The sequence below is a fragment of the Miniopterus natalensis genome, chromosome 2, assembly GCF_054644295.1.
Source record: "Miniopterus natalensis isolate mMinNat1 chromosome 2, mMinNat1.hap1, whole genome shotgun sequence".
Taxonomy (NCBI): Eukaryota; Metazoa; Chordata; class Mammalia; order Chiroptera; family Miniopteridae; genus Miniopterus; species Miniopterus natalensis.
This window is the reverse complement of record NC_142082.1, coordinates 8,759,409-8,775,845: the sequence shown is the minus strand read 5'-3', so window position 1 is coordinate 8,775,845 and position 16,437 is coordinate 8,759,409. Positions and strand designations below refer to the sequence as shown.

Here is a 16,437-nt window from a genome sequence, read left to right as displayed (position 1 = left end):
GGGCTTCAGCTTGTTCTTGGGGGTCAAGGGGGGTTATATCTTGTGACTGAACAGACAGATTAAAAAGCAGAACACACAAAGCCTTGCATATGTATGTCCTTTCCCCACCTGCTTTATGCTTTTGGTATAGTGCCTAGAATTAGGATGTACAGTTAGAATAGTGCTTAGGCACCAGACGCTGCAACTCTGTGGCCAAGCAGAGCCCTTGGATCTTCTCTCCTTTAGTGTCCTTTAAGTGCGGGGAGGACTCTTATTTCAGCTGTTGAAAACTTGTAGCCTCTCATCATGGCTGTTGTCCCCCTCCCCCCATGGTCTCCAGCATCCTTGGTGCTGTGGGGTGTGTGACAGTGATGCTGCGGCTAACGATGACAGTCTAGCCCAGTGATTTTAAACCAATGTGCCGCAAGAATTTTGAAAACGTACAGTACCTGACCCGGCCGGGTGTGGCTCAACAGTTGAGTATCGACCTGGGATCCAGGAGATCAAGGTTTGATTCCTGGTCAGGGCACATGCCTGGGTTGCGGGCTCGATCCCCAGTGAGGGGCGTGCAGGAGGCAGCCGATCAATGACGACTCTCATCATTGATGTTTCTCTCTCTCTCCCTCTCCCTTCCTCTCTCTGAAATCGATAAAGATATATTTAAAAAAACCCTGCTCTCTTGCCCAGCTGGGGTGGCTCAGTGGTTGAGCATTGACCTATGAACCAGGAGGTCACAGGTTCGATTCCTGTTCAGGGAGCATGCCCAGGTTGTAGGCACAATCCCCAGTAGGGGGCGTGCAGGAGGCAGCCGATCAATGACGACTCTCTCATCAATGATGTTTCTGTGTCTCTCTCCCTCTTCCTTCCTCTCTCTGAAATCAATAAAGATATATAAAAAACACACAAAACACTACCTGACCATTTAGTCAGGGGCACTGACCCCCTTTCCCTTGGATTGTCAAATAAAAAAATGACAACAGCCAACACAAAATAGCCATCTGGTGTGAAGGAATCAAAATTATACCTTTTTTTATTGTCAGATTGGCAAAAAATATATTTTTTGGTGTGCTGCAGAATTTTAGTAATTAGCTTGGGCCCCATGAGATGAAAAAGGTTGAAAATCGCTAGTCTGGCCCGATGGTGAAGACCCTGAGTTCTGGAATCAGTCTGACTCAGATCCCAGCTCAACCAAGTCAGTGTTGACCATGGATTTGTTTCTTGAGCTCTAAAGCTTGGGCAAGTGGATTACTTTAAGCTTCTGCTTTCACCTTTATAAAGCTGGGATAAAAATCATACAGTTTTGTGTTCTTTAAGCGATTTAATGCATGTAAAGCCCCTAGTGTAGTCCTTGGCATACAGTAAGTATTTGTATTATTAAATTATCATAAATTCAGAAAGTATACTTCATTAATATGACTTTGAGCATTTTGGTTAGAAATTATTCAGTATTCCCTCATTCCCCTTTGACAGTCAAAATTTATTTTATAGTCACCTGTAAGTTTCATTAAATAGTCTTGTTCTTTTATGAGCATGTAGTAATTAAAATACATCACAACATAACTATCATAGCAATCACTATACATTATGAAAATATAGTCTATGAATTAATGAAATATGAACCTCTAAGCATCTTGCTATGCATATTTAGTATTTAAATTGCTAATTAGTACAGTCTTAGTTTTCTTCCATATTTGAGTAGAGCCACTTTGCTCTCTCACTTTTACCTTCATTAGTTTCCGGAGATTACCTGAAATTCGGAAACTTCCCCCGAGGAGGTCACGCCAAGAAGGCTGTGGCTGCTCCCCCAGGGCCTGTCGCAGCAGAAGGCACCCCACCCACAACTGTTCCGTGCAGTCTGGACACTTTCACACCAGACTCAGAGTGGAATTTGATGGAAAAGAAAGAGCTGGCTGCCAGTGGTTTAAACCTCATAGTACACTTTCATTTTACAGTTTTCTCTTCCACCCAGACACTAGGAAAAGCTATTCTATATGCGCAAACAATTAACACTCCTCCTGAATACTGACATGTTAAGAAATGGACAAAATACGAGGTTCAACTAGACTTCTCAGAGTTTTCACATTCAATTTTGTGTGCTACACTTTTGTCTCACCAACAGCAGGACTGACGATATTTGCTGGCGCTGCAGCCAGAATGTGTCTGAACTCCAGCTCTGCCATTTACTGTGACCCCAGGAGCATTCCTCCTCTCTCTTAATCCCAGGTTTGCATCCATGATATGTAGGCAGGTTGGATGGATTAAATAAGGTAATGCCTGTAAGACAGTTATCACAAGGTTGGCATACAGGAAGCTGAACAAATCTGGGTCCATAATTACTGTTGTCATTTAAGGCCTACAAATCACGGTTCGAGGGACACAATTTACAAAAGTGGATGATAGCAGCACGACCTGTTTGAGGATTAGAACTGGAAGGAGGTGAAGACAAGCACCATGTACCTGCCCTCTTGAAATTTTCTAATAATCCTTCACCTGCTAGGTGAATTCGTTTGCATTTTAATGACATGGCAGAACACAAGAGGGGCCTGTGTGCGCTCATTTGTTAACATGCGATCCTAGGGGAGAGAACGCCTGGTATTCCCCGACTGCCTTCATCTATCCCTCCGCTGATGGGAATGAGGAGACATTGAAACTGGAAAAGATTATTTTCTCTTGGTTGCTAAGGGCACTCATCAAGCTAAAACATACTCTTTTACTAATTTAGTGAGCAGAGCACATACACTATGCTTGGACCAAAGAGAAAGGAAAACGTGTTTGAGTTTATCTGATGGTTGTCTCTGCTACATAGACCAGTTAGCTCGTTTTTGTTTAAGAGTTCTGAGATTCTATTCCATGTTTCTATGAGTAGTATTCCAGATCCATTTATAAATTTAAATATTTGCTTATTTGAGGTAGTTAATAGGAGAAAAATCTCATTTATTTTGCATATTAGGTAATATGTAACACTCCCCAAAAGATTTATAACTTATAAATAGCAAACTTACTAAATATTAAAATGTGAACTAGATTATCATAAAATGAATGTTTATTGCTATTCACAAGCTTATAATTACTCTCACTTCATTAATTCTTAGCAACCTTTGAAGGAGAATTGCATTAAATGGGAAATTTCAGTGATTCAAGAGTTGTAGGATTTTCAGAGTCCAACATGGACCATTGTGTTGAACCCTAAAAGCAGTACTCGTTCGGAATGGTTAATGCACCAGAAAAAAATGCAGTGATATGTTTTGGGAACGCCGAAGGACATGATTTGCCTAAGAGAAATGGATATTTTCACTGTTCATCATCCTGAGAAGAGGTTAATCCTGGGATCAAGTGAGATTTTGACTAATTTCAGTGGCTGGGCTGAAACCATACACTCACACCTTCTTCTTTGTAATTATATAATTCCACCTTTTTCCCAGTTGACTTAATGAGATATGTGTCCTAGTTTGGGTCTTAATTGAGGACTTTTCTGTACCAACTCCAGTTAAGGTATCTATTCATTTTTGTTCATTCATTTAAGGAATAATTAGTGGGCTTTGGGTAAAGTGCTGGGTGTACTAATATTTGAAAAACATGTGGCCTCTGCCCTTTTGGAGCTTATGGTGTAAGGGGGAGAATGTATATTTTTAGCACACTGGTTGTCCTGCCATGTGCTTATGATTAAAAGAAACCCAGGCTTTCAGTCCACAAGTGACCTGAGCAGTCCCGTACTCTGGACTTTGAAAGGCTGTCCTCTGTGTTTCTTAGCTGCTGTGCAGGGTGTGTCTGCCAAACTAAGACTGTGTGGAGGAGCGTGGCTCCAGCTGCCTCCACTAAACTGGAGCAGGGGCCCCACGAGCGCAGCTGGGGAGCAAGGGTGCTAGATGGTGGGGACTCCGATCTGGGCCATGGCTCTGGTCTTGTCTCTGGCTCCCTGATTCAATCTAGAAAAGTCACCAAATCTTAACCAACCATGAATTTCATCCTTGGAAAAGCAAAGTATCGGGCCATTAGGTGATCTCTGAGTACCCATCCATCTCACTGGGTGGTTCTGAGACTTAGATGATACTGGTGAAGCGCTTCACATAGCACCTGGCACCCAGTCCTAATAATGACAAATACCTTAATAGCCAGTGTGATGTACCAAGTCGCGTTCTGATCATTACGTGTGTGTGAGGTCATTTAATCAACCTCAGGGGAATGGACTGTCATTGTCTCTGTTTCATAGGAAGGGACACAGTCAGAGAGATTAGCTAACTTGCTTCAGGTCACATAGCTGTGACACGTAGCGCCCAGTAAATCAGAGTCGTCACTGCGGTTGACACTTTCTCAGCGTGGCTGTTTTCATCGCCGTTGGCCCGCTACTTCATGTCTTCCTTCTTTGTCCCCAGGCGTCATAGAGACTTCAGATCGCCTGGACCGCGAGTCCACCTCCCACTACTGGCTGACGGTCTACGCCACCGATCGGGGCGTTGTGCCTCTCTCGTCGTTCATCGAGGTCTACATCGAGGTGGAGGACGTCAATGACAACGCGCCGCGGGCCTCGGAGCCCGTTTACTACCCAGAAGTCATGGAGAACTCCCCCAAGGATGTGTCCGTGGTCCTCATCGAGGCACTGGACCCGGACTCCAGCTCTAGTGACAAGCTGACGTACAGAATCACGAGTGGAAATCCACAGGGCTTCTTTTCAATACACCCTAAGACAGGTACGTGTTAATAGGACTGTGTGAAATGTTCTTGTGTGTGCTCTCCCGACGGGAAAGTTTAAGTTCTGCTTTTCTTTAGTTTTTAATAAATTATTCTGTGTCTGAGTTATTCCAAACAGGTCTCTTGCCAGATGAAAATTTAATCCAAATGTGGTTTTTCTTTGAATTTGCTTTTGTAAAGCTATTTTATGATTTTGCTCATTAGTAGAGTTTTTCACTTGCAGGTTAAAAAGCAACCATTGTTTCAGTAATAGCTCCTAAATTAGTGATATATCTTAAATTTACTGCAAATTCTACAGCTGTGAAGTATTCCAGTTTTCTTAATGACCTCTTATGAAGAATATCAAAAGAGTTTTATTTCACAGTTCGCAGCAGTTCTGTTGTTGTTAGGTTGTTTGGAATTTTCCCACAAGCAGTCTCTGTAGCAGTAGGGACCAGGAGTCAGCTGTTTTCAGATGGGGAGCAGTGACTTTCTTGAACTGGTCCTCAAGTCTTCCTCTGTTTTCTCCTCTCAATGTCTCACCCCCCACTTCTAAGCAGAAAGCCTCTTGACTCTAAAATCCTCTTCCAAAGTCCTTACAAACATCTAATCTTTGTTCTTTTACATTGGACAGTACATCTACCTTCTCAGTCCTTGGTTTGCTTTTTTATTATTTTGCAAAGAGCTTCCCCGTAGCTGCCGCCTGTGTGATGGAAGCTGGCGACCACTGATGCACCCAGCGCGTCACCTTTGGACTCCTGCTCTGCGGTTTCTTGATTAGAGTTAAAACAAGAACCGCCATTGGATGTTGAGAGGACAGTTTATTTGTAAGAAAATAAAACTTCTTATCAAATAGATAGCTGGCCTTTGAACCCAGACATTTCGGTGACTCAGTACTTTTCTGTAGCATCTCATTAGGAATTCTCAGGGAGGTGAGTCACTGTAATTTGCATGCCTCTGTCATGGTTTTGCTTATGTCCTTCCTTATTCTAGGGAGCCCGCCTGTTCAGTTACTGGGTTTTCTGTTTGATGTATGTCAAGAAAATATATACAGAAATCAAAATTAAAAAAAGACATTCTCAGCATCCTTAGCAATCTTTGTTGTTCCTTTTTTTGGTATCATTTTATTTCACAATTTCCTTTGTTGAACTTAAAAGAAAGCAATCCTTAAGGTGGAAAGAATCTTGAGTTCAATATTCGAGTCCCCAAATGTCTATAAAAAGATTCCTAATAGAGAGTGCGCATGTGTGTAATATCTGTCTTGAAAGGTATGTTAAAATGTTAGTTTTAAACCTTTTGTCAGCATATTTCAACCTGGCATTCATAGAGACTGTCTTTCTTGATAGTTAAAAGTAAACATAAATCTAAGATGGATTTTGAGTGTATTAGGATTTACTTTTACTTTGAGATAGTCACCTGTTTGGCAAGAGTCTGATGTGCTCCTCTGATGGAGCATAGGAGGGAGGTATGGAGTCATAGAAAACCAGCAATTGAATTTTAAGAGTGATTGAGCCATATAAGAATTTAATTGTATAGAAGAGAAATGGGGCCTGAGAGTTTTTTCTTTTGGAAGCATTCAGGGGCAGGGCGCAGGACCCTGAGCCTATGGAAAAGGGCTGGAATTAAGAGATTATACAAGAACATGAAGACCTGACACAGCATCTCTGAATGATTAATAAAAGGCCTGTTTAAGCAACGTCGTTGCATACTCTTTTTACTGCACATGTTCAGCCTTCTTTTTGTGAAATCAGCTGAAAGAAAACTAAGAGCTAAAAAATCAGCTATAAAATGTAAAAGAAGAAAGATTAGAAATTAATAAGAATTTTGAAGGAACAATTTGCCTGAAAGCAGGGGACAGGGTGTCGCAGGCCTTGGGAAAGAGAGAAATCTAAAAGTCAAAGCCTTGAGGTGGTAGTTCAAGAATGTAACATAACAACCCCTTTTTAAAAAATGTTTGATGGATTAGACTTTAGCATGTTTTTATTTTTCTTACGGTGTCTTTTAGATTAGGCTAACTTCTCTCTTGAAGAGACAGGCAGGAAAGCCATAAATGGCCTTTGGAATGTCGGAGCAAATACAGGTCTGGACTTAATGTATATTTGAGGAGAAAGAGAAAGAAGAAAGAAACTTAAGGAAATTCCATGCTAGAGCTGTTGTGGGTGGGGAGCCTTGAAGCCTTGGCTATCTCGGTGCCTCTGAAATAATGGTATCACTGCTGCGTTGTTACGGCTAGTGCCTATGGGATTAGTGTGGCATTGCCACTCCCTTTACATCCCTCTGTCCTGACGACGCTTGGAAGACGTGTCTGCAGAGACATCTTATCATCAGGACGCACGTGCTACCCCTGGGTAGGAGGCACACGCATCCTGCTGCCAGGACAGCAGAAGATTCACGGGGATTGCAAAGAGGGTTTATTTTCTTATAGGTTGAAGGCAGATGGCAGTGCAGAATAACTATAGTTAGTTACGCAGGCATATTTGTGAAGTATATTATAGACTCTATGGTTAGTAAAGAAGTCTGATCGCTCCGTGAGTCCCCTAATGTCTCTTATGATCAAGAAATAACCATATTTAGCATGGGCATTGTTATAGAATATTCTGAATACACTTTCACAGGGTCTGTCTCTAGATGACTGTGTTCCCTGAACTCAGCAGGAAATTTGGGCATGATCTTCAGGGTCCAAAGTGTAATGCTTCAAAGAATACTTCTGGAAACTTTCAAAGCAGACTTACTGTTAATGGGTAGGTCAGGATTATGGGAGGCCAGATTGGGAAAGCTGATGAAAGACAGTCTGGTAGAGAAAGTTCCCATGATTTACTGACCCAGAACACCACCTGGAGATCTTAAATCATGTTCCTTAATAATTAGTGGCTGAGGGAGAAAATTACTGGGCTGGAAATCAAGAGGGTTGGGCAATAGTGAGGCTTTACCTCTGGGATCCTGGGGAAACTGGCTTCCAGGCGCCTGCATTTTTGTGATCAGTGATTGTGTGTGCACGCCTGGTCAGTAAGGCACCTGCGTGCAGAGTGCAGCGCGCTCAGAACCGCTTGTGGGAAAGATTCCAGAGCCTCTCTCACTTGCATATGTGATGTTTGCTCTGTTAACTATACAGAAGGTAATATATTTGTGCATCTCCTTTGGATAAACAAATCTGATGAAGTAAAATGAGCCGAACTTGCTCCTCAGTGGGGAAGATAAATTTAGGACCCTGGGGATTGTCCGGCAGGCTGGAGAAAGCCTACATTCATTGCCATTGAGATCATGTGTTTATGCATCAAGCGTATGCCGAGCTTCTGCCCTGCATGCAGCATGCTAAGAGATGCTGTGGACGTTGGTCTGCGTGGGTGAAAGAGCAGAGAGAAAGGTGGGTGTGCGATCGATAGTGCGGGACAGGCTCTAATGCACACCTTTGGAGGAAGTGGGGCCGTGCCTCACGGTGGGGGACACTTGGAAGGAGTGGCAAGTTAGTGGCCAAGAGACACAGTTTAACGGGTGTCTGGGAGAATGGTTACCTTTGATGGAAAACCTTAACTCCCAGAGTAAGGGTTAAAGGGTGATATTTGTGATTTTTATAAACAGTGACCTATTTTCAAGGGTCTCCATGCAGTCCCTTGGAACATTTTGTATAAACATGAGTCCAGTGACCTCACGAAGTCACTTTGGAGAAGAGAAATCTCCACAGCACCCCTTTCTCCTTGTGTCATAATGTGGCAAAACATTTAAAAAACAAAACAAAATCTTCCTGGGACTGGATGTGATCATCTGAATTTTGGGTTCTAAATGACAAGCTTGAATGAACATTTTCGAACGTCTTTTATCTTTTCGCCAAAGTTTGTGTGCTTGAATGTGGTGCCAGGAACTGTCTTTCTGCTCCTCAGATGGTTCTCATTATATTGTTTATAAGCAGGATGATGGGCGGTTGTTTTCCAGGGTGTACAGGCCGAAGAGACTCGATCCATTTCCCTTTCCTGATACACGCACAATTTTGTTGACACCAGAATTTTGTCTAACATTTTTATTGTTTGATTACATCCAATATCAGTTAGGGTAAATTTGTTTCTTTTAATATAAATTGTGCAGTTGCTCAGGGTGGGAGACAGATAAGGGTGCAGAATGTTAGATTGTCTGAACCTCCACAGCCCCAGCCCCTGCAGGCAAGCGCGTCACAGCTTCGTTTGTGGTATGTCAAGGACAGCGAAGGGGGGGCGTCCCGAACAATGGGGACCAGTGTGCTTCACGGTTTCATTGTCTACAAGTGGCCTCGGGAAACTGAAGTGACCCTCACAAAGCCTCTTCTTAGTCAGTGTTTTCAATTTTAACTTTGGAGGAGTGATATGCTGCTTATACTTGGCAGATAATTCTGCAGTGTTAACTTTAGAAAAGACCAATGTTTTTTTCTCTTATCTGTGTGTTTGGTATTTTCCATGTTTAGGACACAAAGCAATTATTGCTTTTTATTTTTGAAAACTTTTATTGACGTATAATTGACATATAGTAAATTGCACATATTTAAAGTCTGCAGTTTGCTCAGTTTGGGCATAGCTATGAAACTGTGAAACCATCCCCACAGTCAAGCAGTGAACATAGTCATCGCAGTGTTCCCTCTTCTCTCTGCCCCCGTCCCCAGGCCACCCCTAATCTGCTTTCTGTCCCTGAGTATTAGTCTGCATTTTCTAAAATTATAGATAGATGGACACAGTGTGCACTCTCTTCGTGGTGAAGCTTCTTGCAGGGGGCATATTTACTCTTTGAGATTCACACATGTTGTCGTGAGTCCCATCGTTCGTATGCTCCTTTCTTTCATTGCCGTGTGTCCCTGTGTAGACGGTCTACAGTTTGTTTATGCAGCCACCTGTTGATGGACATTTGTGTTCTGGCCACTTCTTGGCTATTGCAAATAAAGCTACTGTGAACATTTGAGAGTGAGTCTCTGTGCGGACGTGAACTTCCATTTCTCTTGGCTTTCCCCTCGGAGGGAGCAACTGGAAACTGTCTCAGGGCAGTAGGTCTCACCTCCCTCGTTTCCATCTCTCAGGAGTTACCATCCTTCTTTGTCTGGTGTCCCAGAAACCATTATTTCATTTATTTTGTCTGTTTTTTTGTTTGTTTCATGTTGGAGGGTGAGTGTGATCCCCTGGCTAGAAGTGGAAGTTCAGCTGTTGCTTTTTCATCGGGTGTGTTAATAATACTCCAGGTCTCACAGTTGACTGTATGTATACTTACCAGATCTTTACCGTTTTATCCATCTTTTTAGTCCCTTATTCTGAGTTGAGAAATTAATGCTGAAATTACTAAGTTCTAGCTTCTTATGCTTTGTAGAGGACAACTTTGTACAGTGGCCTGTTTTTTATTTGTTTACATGTAGGATAGAGTATTGAATATGGAATTATTTTATGTTCAATATAGGAAATGTTATTTGATTCCAGACAGATTTAGTCACATATGTATATATAATTTCTATGTAGTAATTCCTAAAGCATGGTAAAGCCATAAAATGCTATAGTAGCTAATAGGAATAGTCATCCATAGAAGAGTCCAGTATCATATTGTAACTATTTTTTTCTCAATCAGAGTGAGTGGCATTTTATTGTGGCTGGAACAGAGGCTGAACAAAGTGCAATAGGAAATAGCTACAGCTGCAAACAACTTCCAAGGGTTTCCGGTAACATTTGATAGCTGCAGAGGAAGGAAGTGAAGGTCCAGTCACTTCACAATGGCAGGAATTCATTTTTAAAAAAAATAAGTTTACCTATTTGTACTCTTTTCCCAAAGATATGCAAATATTATAAGGAAGAATCTATAGATTTCTCTTACCTGTTCTCCTGCGTATTAATTTTATAGCGAAGTGTGTTATCCTAAAAGTCTGAAAGAAGTCACATTTTATTCATTCCCTTTTCTCTATCCAGGTTGAAATGATACCTTTTTCTTTTAAATTCTATTAATGTTGAATCCTTAGGATTCAAGTGGTATTCTAGTTTTTTTAACATGTTGCTTAATATCATTTGCTAAAATGATTTAAAGACCAATATTTTAAGATTTTGCATTTAAGTGCCTAAGTGCAGTTACACTTTTTTTTGTCAACATGGGGTTAACCTTAAAAATGGGTTGAGTTTCTTCCCCCTCTATCTCTGCTGCTACATCTGACATTTATAGGAATGATGAAGGCAATTTCCAGTAAGTCACACGTGGCTTTTGATCTTATGTGTATCTTGAGTGTTAATGCCATTAGTTTCCAATAAGAAACAGCTACTAAGATAGAATTAAAGCCAGAGAGAAGTCTAGGGATTTCTGGGTGTAAATTCCCGCCCAGCCACTACCTGTGTGACTTCACTTTGGTCATTTGATCTATTTTATTAGGGTTTTCTCTGGGACTGAAAGTTGGAACTGCATGAGATCTGAGCTCCTTTCCAGACTGGTCGGTCCATGAATAGAATTCCATTTTTGGCTCCAGGCCTAATCCTGCCGGCACCAGGGCTGCAGTGACAGACAATAGCTGCTCAGACGGCCACAGCTGCCAGAAGAGCTCTAGACGGGCTACAGTTAGATGCAGTCTTAGAACAGCACCTAAATAAAGACAGCGCAATGCTGTGGAGTATCTCTGAGCTCATGGCCTAAAGCTCCAAGGGGATGGATGCTGAGTGATAACCGTAGGAAAAATTGAGCGTTCGCCATCTGTATTTTTAGAATGGGGCTAGGGCTAGCGATGCCCAGCCTCCCTGACTCTCTTCCGCAGGTCTGCTTTGCCTTTGTGTTCAGTGCGGGTGCTGGTCTTGCCTGTGTTCGGTGGGCATCCAGTCCGGGCTCAGGCCCACCTGCGTTCATTTATTGTAACCACCATAGAACCAAACACTATACTGAGCGTGTGTGTGGTTGCCGCTTAGTACTTACTTTCCAGTTGACTGTTACAGATTTTAAAAATTAGCGAAATTGACACGATTTCCGTTTTACTTGTTGGAAGAGAGGGTTTAGAAAGTTTGGACGGGAAAGTGCTGCCCTTGGTTTAGTTTCTGCCCTTCTCCTGCCTGCCTGTGGACTGTGGAGCCCTCTGTCCACCTACTGTGCAGGCCTCAGGGCCTCAGCTGTGAAATTGTAAATTCCAGTAAACAGCCTTGTTCCGAGAACATTTTTACTTATTAAAGCTGGTTGGGTACAGATCTGTAGACTAGACCGTCCCATGGTGAAGTGTGGACAGAGTGACATCATGTGCTACGTGGCATCTACAGTTATTGTCTCCTGCTTCCCCGTCTCACTGTGCTTTGCTTACTTTAATAATTTACTTTAAAAATTAGAATGATTATCAGTTCTATTGCCTCCTTTATTTTCCATAGATTTGGTTAGTCCCTGTATTTTTTTTTTAATTTATCTTTATTGGTGAAAGTATCACAGATGTCCCCCTTTTTCCCCATTGATCCCCTCCACCCTGCATCTCCCCCCCCCCCTTTGTTGTTTCTTGAACGTAGTCTTTGTCTTCTACCCACCTCCTTGTTTCTTGAACACTCTGAAAACAAGACTGTCCTAATCACCTGTATTCTTAGTGGACGGCACAAAGTAGCTGAATGCAGACGCCGAGGTAGCTTCACCTGTGGGGCCTGGGACACATTCTCTTTACCTACTGATCCTTTACTACTCGCCTGTATGTGCATTCTACTTTGTGAAGTCTGTTTGATCTCTTAAACTGAGCAGTTTGTTGATGGTTTTTGGTATTGATTTGTAAGAAATGTCAAAGAATACAATTTTCTAGTGAAGCATGACAGTTAACCTACCATTCTCTCTCTCCTTAAATGAACTCTTCTCTAAATGTCTAAAGTGGCCTAGAAAGGCTACGAATAGTTATTAACGATATTCTTAAAACATAGGAAAGTTTGGTTTCTTAGTTTTATATACATTTATGGGGTAAATTTGAACTGCTAATTGGTGAGAAGATACGATATCTATTCTCTCAGCCCACCCACATTTATAATAGTGTTGATCTACAGCAGCAATTTTTAACTGATGAGCTGTAAGAATTTTTAAAACATGCAATACCTGACCATTTAGTCGGGCACTGACCTCTTTCCCCTTAGACTGTCAAATAAAAAAAAAAAAATAACGATAGTCAACACAACCATAACCATCCGGTGTGAAAGAATCAAAATTACAACTTTTTTTTGGTCATGTTGGCAAAAAATATAATATCTATTTTGGTGTGTCACAGAATTTTAGTAATTAGTTTATGTGCCATGAGATGAAAAAGGCTGAAAATCGCTGGTCTACAGAATGGGATGTTTTTCTAGGCCAAGGAAAGAAAGTTTTCTCTTTTCATTTCTATTTTTAATTTAACAGTGCTTCGCAGAAAAGAAAGATAAAGCACAAAGTTACAGAAGCCAGCACTTGCGTGTGCATTTGCCTGCTTTCACTCACAGTTTTATTTTCTAACTTGCATTTTTGGACCTGTTAAATGAATACTGATTAACTATTGTCACCCCCCCCCAAACCTGTTAACTTTTATATAAGCCACAGCTCGGAGTTTATGGAGCATTGAAATACCATAATGCAATCAATTAAGCAGTGTGTGGTGCAATGGGGAGGGGAAAAAAACCCTCTCCTCTGGGTCTGGAAAACTACATTCTAATCCTGGCTTTGACAGTGACTTACTGATGACCTTGGAACAATTTCACTTCTCTTTGGCTCAGATACCTGAGCATCTTAAAGGCTACTCTGCAGTTTGGAAATATTGTCCTGTTTCTAATAAGCATATGTCTTTCTGGGATTTAGTAATAAACATTACAGATGAGCACAGATGTTTAAAATAGAGAAATGGATGCCCTATGGTAGGCTGTTTAATACCTTCAAGGTTAATAACATGTGCCAGTATATAGGAAAGACACACACTGGGTTCATTTTTGAAATGATGTTTATCACAGAGGTGGGGGTGGGCAGGGGTTAGCGGGGCTGCGACGTGAGAGGAGGTTGGAATGCGTCGCGCGTTCTGGCTGGACCGGGAGGGTGGGGGGTTGCCCGGACAGCGTCTGGGGACGGTGAGCTCCCAGGTAGGTTTCTGTAAGGCGGTGTTGCCCCTTCGGACCACCGCCCGCCTGGCCTGTTCCCGCTTCATCAGGAAACTTCGTTTTCTCTTCAGCGTTGATTTTGTATGAAAGTCCCAGAAGCACTGATGTCCCGCTTCTCGTGGTTCACTACCTTGTGCCAGCTGTGGAGGAGGCACAGCCTGTCTCTGGGGCTGGCATTAGGGCAGAGAAAGGAGCGACGCAGGATTCCTTTCAGTGGGAGTGTGTAAATCTGGAGAGGGCCGGCCGTCTGTCTGTCTGTCTGTCTGTCTGTCTGAAATAGCGCACACGCTGGTGAGCTGTCTCACGTGTCACCTGCGTGTCACTGGCCGCGCTAGGCTGGCGGCTGGTGTGGGTTAGCCCAGGTGAGGTCCTGCCCCTCAGTTTGCAGCCCCCACTCGCCCGCTGGGTGCTGGCCAGGGAAGCGGGCTCCTCTTACAGGAGGGCCTCCGCCAGCCTCCTCCCTGCCTCCTGGCTCCCGCTCCTCCGGAGGTGGAGGAGGGCTTCCCTCTTTAAAACCCCCTGCCCTGGCTTCAGGGACACAGGGCTCTGTTCCAGCTGTTGCTGCGCGGGCTTCTCCATGGTTTTCTGGACATCGGTGGCCCTTCCTAGGACTGGGCCACCAATCTCTTTACTTCCCGGTAGGCCTGCCGCTCTCTTCTTCCCGGACTCTTCTGCACTGTGGCCCGACGCAGATCCCTGTGTCTGCCTCGCACAATTCCCATCTGTGCCTCTAAATGTCAGTCCGCCGGACGCCACTGTCACCTAGGTACCTGCCGCAGGGCCTGACACATGCTGCCTGTGAATGCATGTTAAATGGTTCTCTTTTAGCTGATACATATGTAAGCTGTAAGATTGTGTCATTATTTACATATTTTAAATTCTGCTCTTTTATAGTTTTAAGGAATTCACATGCTCACACATTTAAGCATTATTTTAGAGCAATAGAGATACAGCAGTGTAACCAAGATTTACACGAAAGACAAAGTGTGGTCCCACCGGCTTTGCACTGTATAAAAGGAGACTTTCACATGAGCGACTGTCCTACCGGGGGTGTTGTTATGACAGAGGGAATGAAAGAGCTTGGAGGGCCCGGCTGTGGGACCCCAGGCTGAGCCAGTCAGGGAGGGAGGCCTCAGAGACCACGGGTAAGCTGGGAGGTGAAGGCGTGGATAGGGGAGCTGGGCTAACACGGATGGTAAAGGGACAGGAGACTTCACGGCATTTGGATGGAATTAAGGTTGCGTTTGACTTAACAGAGGAGAGTTCATTTGAAGCTTGTAGAAGAAGTAATTCCGAACCTAGGCGATGGTCAGCCTGCTCTGTGTCCTCGGCGGTTGGCGGCGAGGCTGTCGGTACATGCGACCAGCCGTCGGAAGTGCCGCGTGTCGGCCGGGAAGGGGCACCTCTGTGCGAGCCGCCGGGACTCGCTGTGGCCGTCGCCTGCCGGGGGCAGTGTGTCCCGCTGGGAGCGTGGCCAGCTCGCCCTTGCCAGGTTACCACTGGCGATGCCTCTCCGATGGGCACTTTGGGGCAGCTAGAGGGGGCTCATCCTGTCGTTCTCCAACTACTTAAAACTGCAATCAGGAGGGGTGGTCAGCTGCTGATAGGAAAAAAAAAGACCTTAACTTTAAAAGGTTCTTAACTAATGAAAATCAGACTCGTGCCAAAGCAACATTTTCACACCATTAAGCGTGGCGAAGCCTTTTCCTTAAACCTCTCTTAAAAAGTCTGTAAGTATGTTTTGAGAAAACCTCAGATTCTAACGTACAAAATAGTCTTTTGTTCTCATTAAAAACAGAGCATTGCTTTATTGAAAAATAAATACTTCAAATTACATGGGAACCCAAACCCTTGGTTTACAAATTAGAGAAGCATTTTGAGTAGCCTTTAACTGGTAGTTTTGTGAAAACAGGATACTAAGAAAACCGGTTAGAGTGATGAAGTAGGAGTTGTCTGAAGCCTCGGGGCGGGGCGGGGACAGGTTAGCCTGGCAGTTGTCTTGCTGAGCCCAGCTGGACCCACCCTCAGGACGGGTGTCGGGCCACGCGGCACCCACGGGTCCGTTACCCACACAGGCGGTGGAGGGCATGTTGGCCACTGGGGGAATTCTGTTGTTGTTTTTTTGTGTGAAGTCCAAGAACAAATTTAATCCATTTTAATGGTCTTTTAGGTTCCAACGTATGTTGACAATTTGCCAGGTAGCTGTCAGCGTTCTGGAGAGAGAGAGAAATTGGACATTGTAGTTTGATAGAAAAATCAAAGAAAGAAAGGAGTTTCTGTGGGGATCATTTATTTCCCCTTCTCTTATTGGGAATTGAATGATTGTTATTTGAGCAGCATTACCTGGGAAATCACATTTCTTTTTGTAACAGTTCTTCATTTTTGAGAGTAGATGAATCAAAGGTAAGGAAACATCGTCAACACTGTATTTTCCAGTGGCCCTTTTCACTGTCTTACAGAAGTTACTTCTGTCAGTCGTTCTTCTTTCAATCCTCACCCGAGGATATGCTTTTTTTTTTTTTTTTTTTAATTGATTTTTAGAGAGGAGAGAGAGAGAGAGAGAGATCCTGCAGCAGTCGAAGGAGATACGGATGAGCTTGAGGTTCTGAATCATTTCAACCCGAGTTCTAAAAACCTTTCCTGACAGTGCATGTTGAAACTACTCAACAAAATGATATAACTGATCTGAGCTTTTCACTTTCTTAATACTTCTCTCATATGCCTGTTGTGTTGAAGAATTTTA

General features: G+C 43.2%; 1 protein-coding gene across 3 annotated transcripts in view; it reads left to right on the top strand.

The window, feature by feature from the left end:
- The window catches only part of FAT1 (FAT atypical cadherin 1), a 108,144-nt gene that overhangs the window by 45,848 nt on the left and 45,859 nt on the right, over window positions 1-16,437 (top strand). For all 3 annotated transcript variants that reach the window (XM_087814105.1, XM_087814103.1, XM_087814104.1), the window contains exon 3: window positions 4,353-4,667. In XM_087814105.1, coding sequence (XP_087670231.1) covers window positions 4,353-4,667 — 315 coding nt within the window. The remainder of the gene's footprint in view (window positions 1-4,352; window positions 4,668-16,437) is intronic.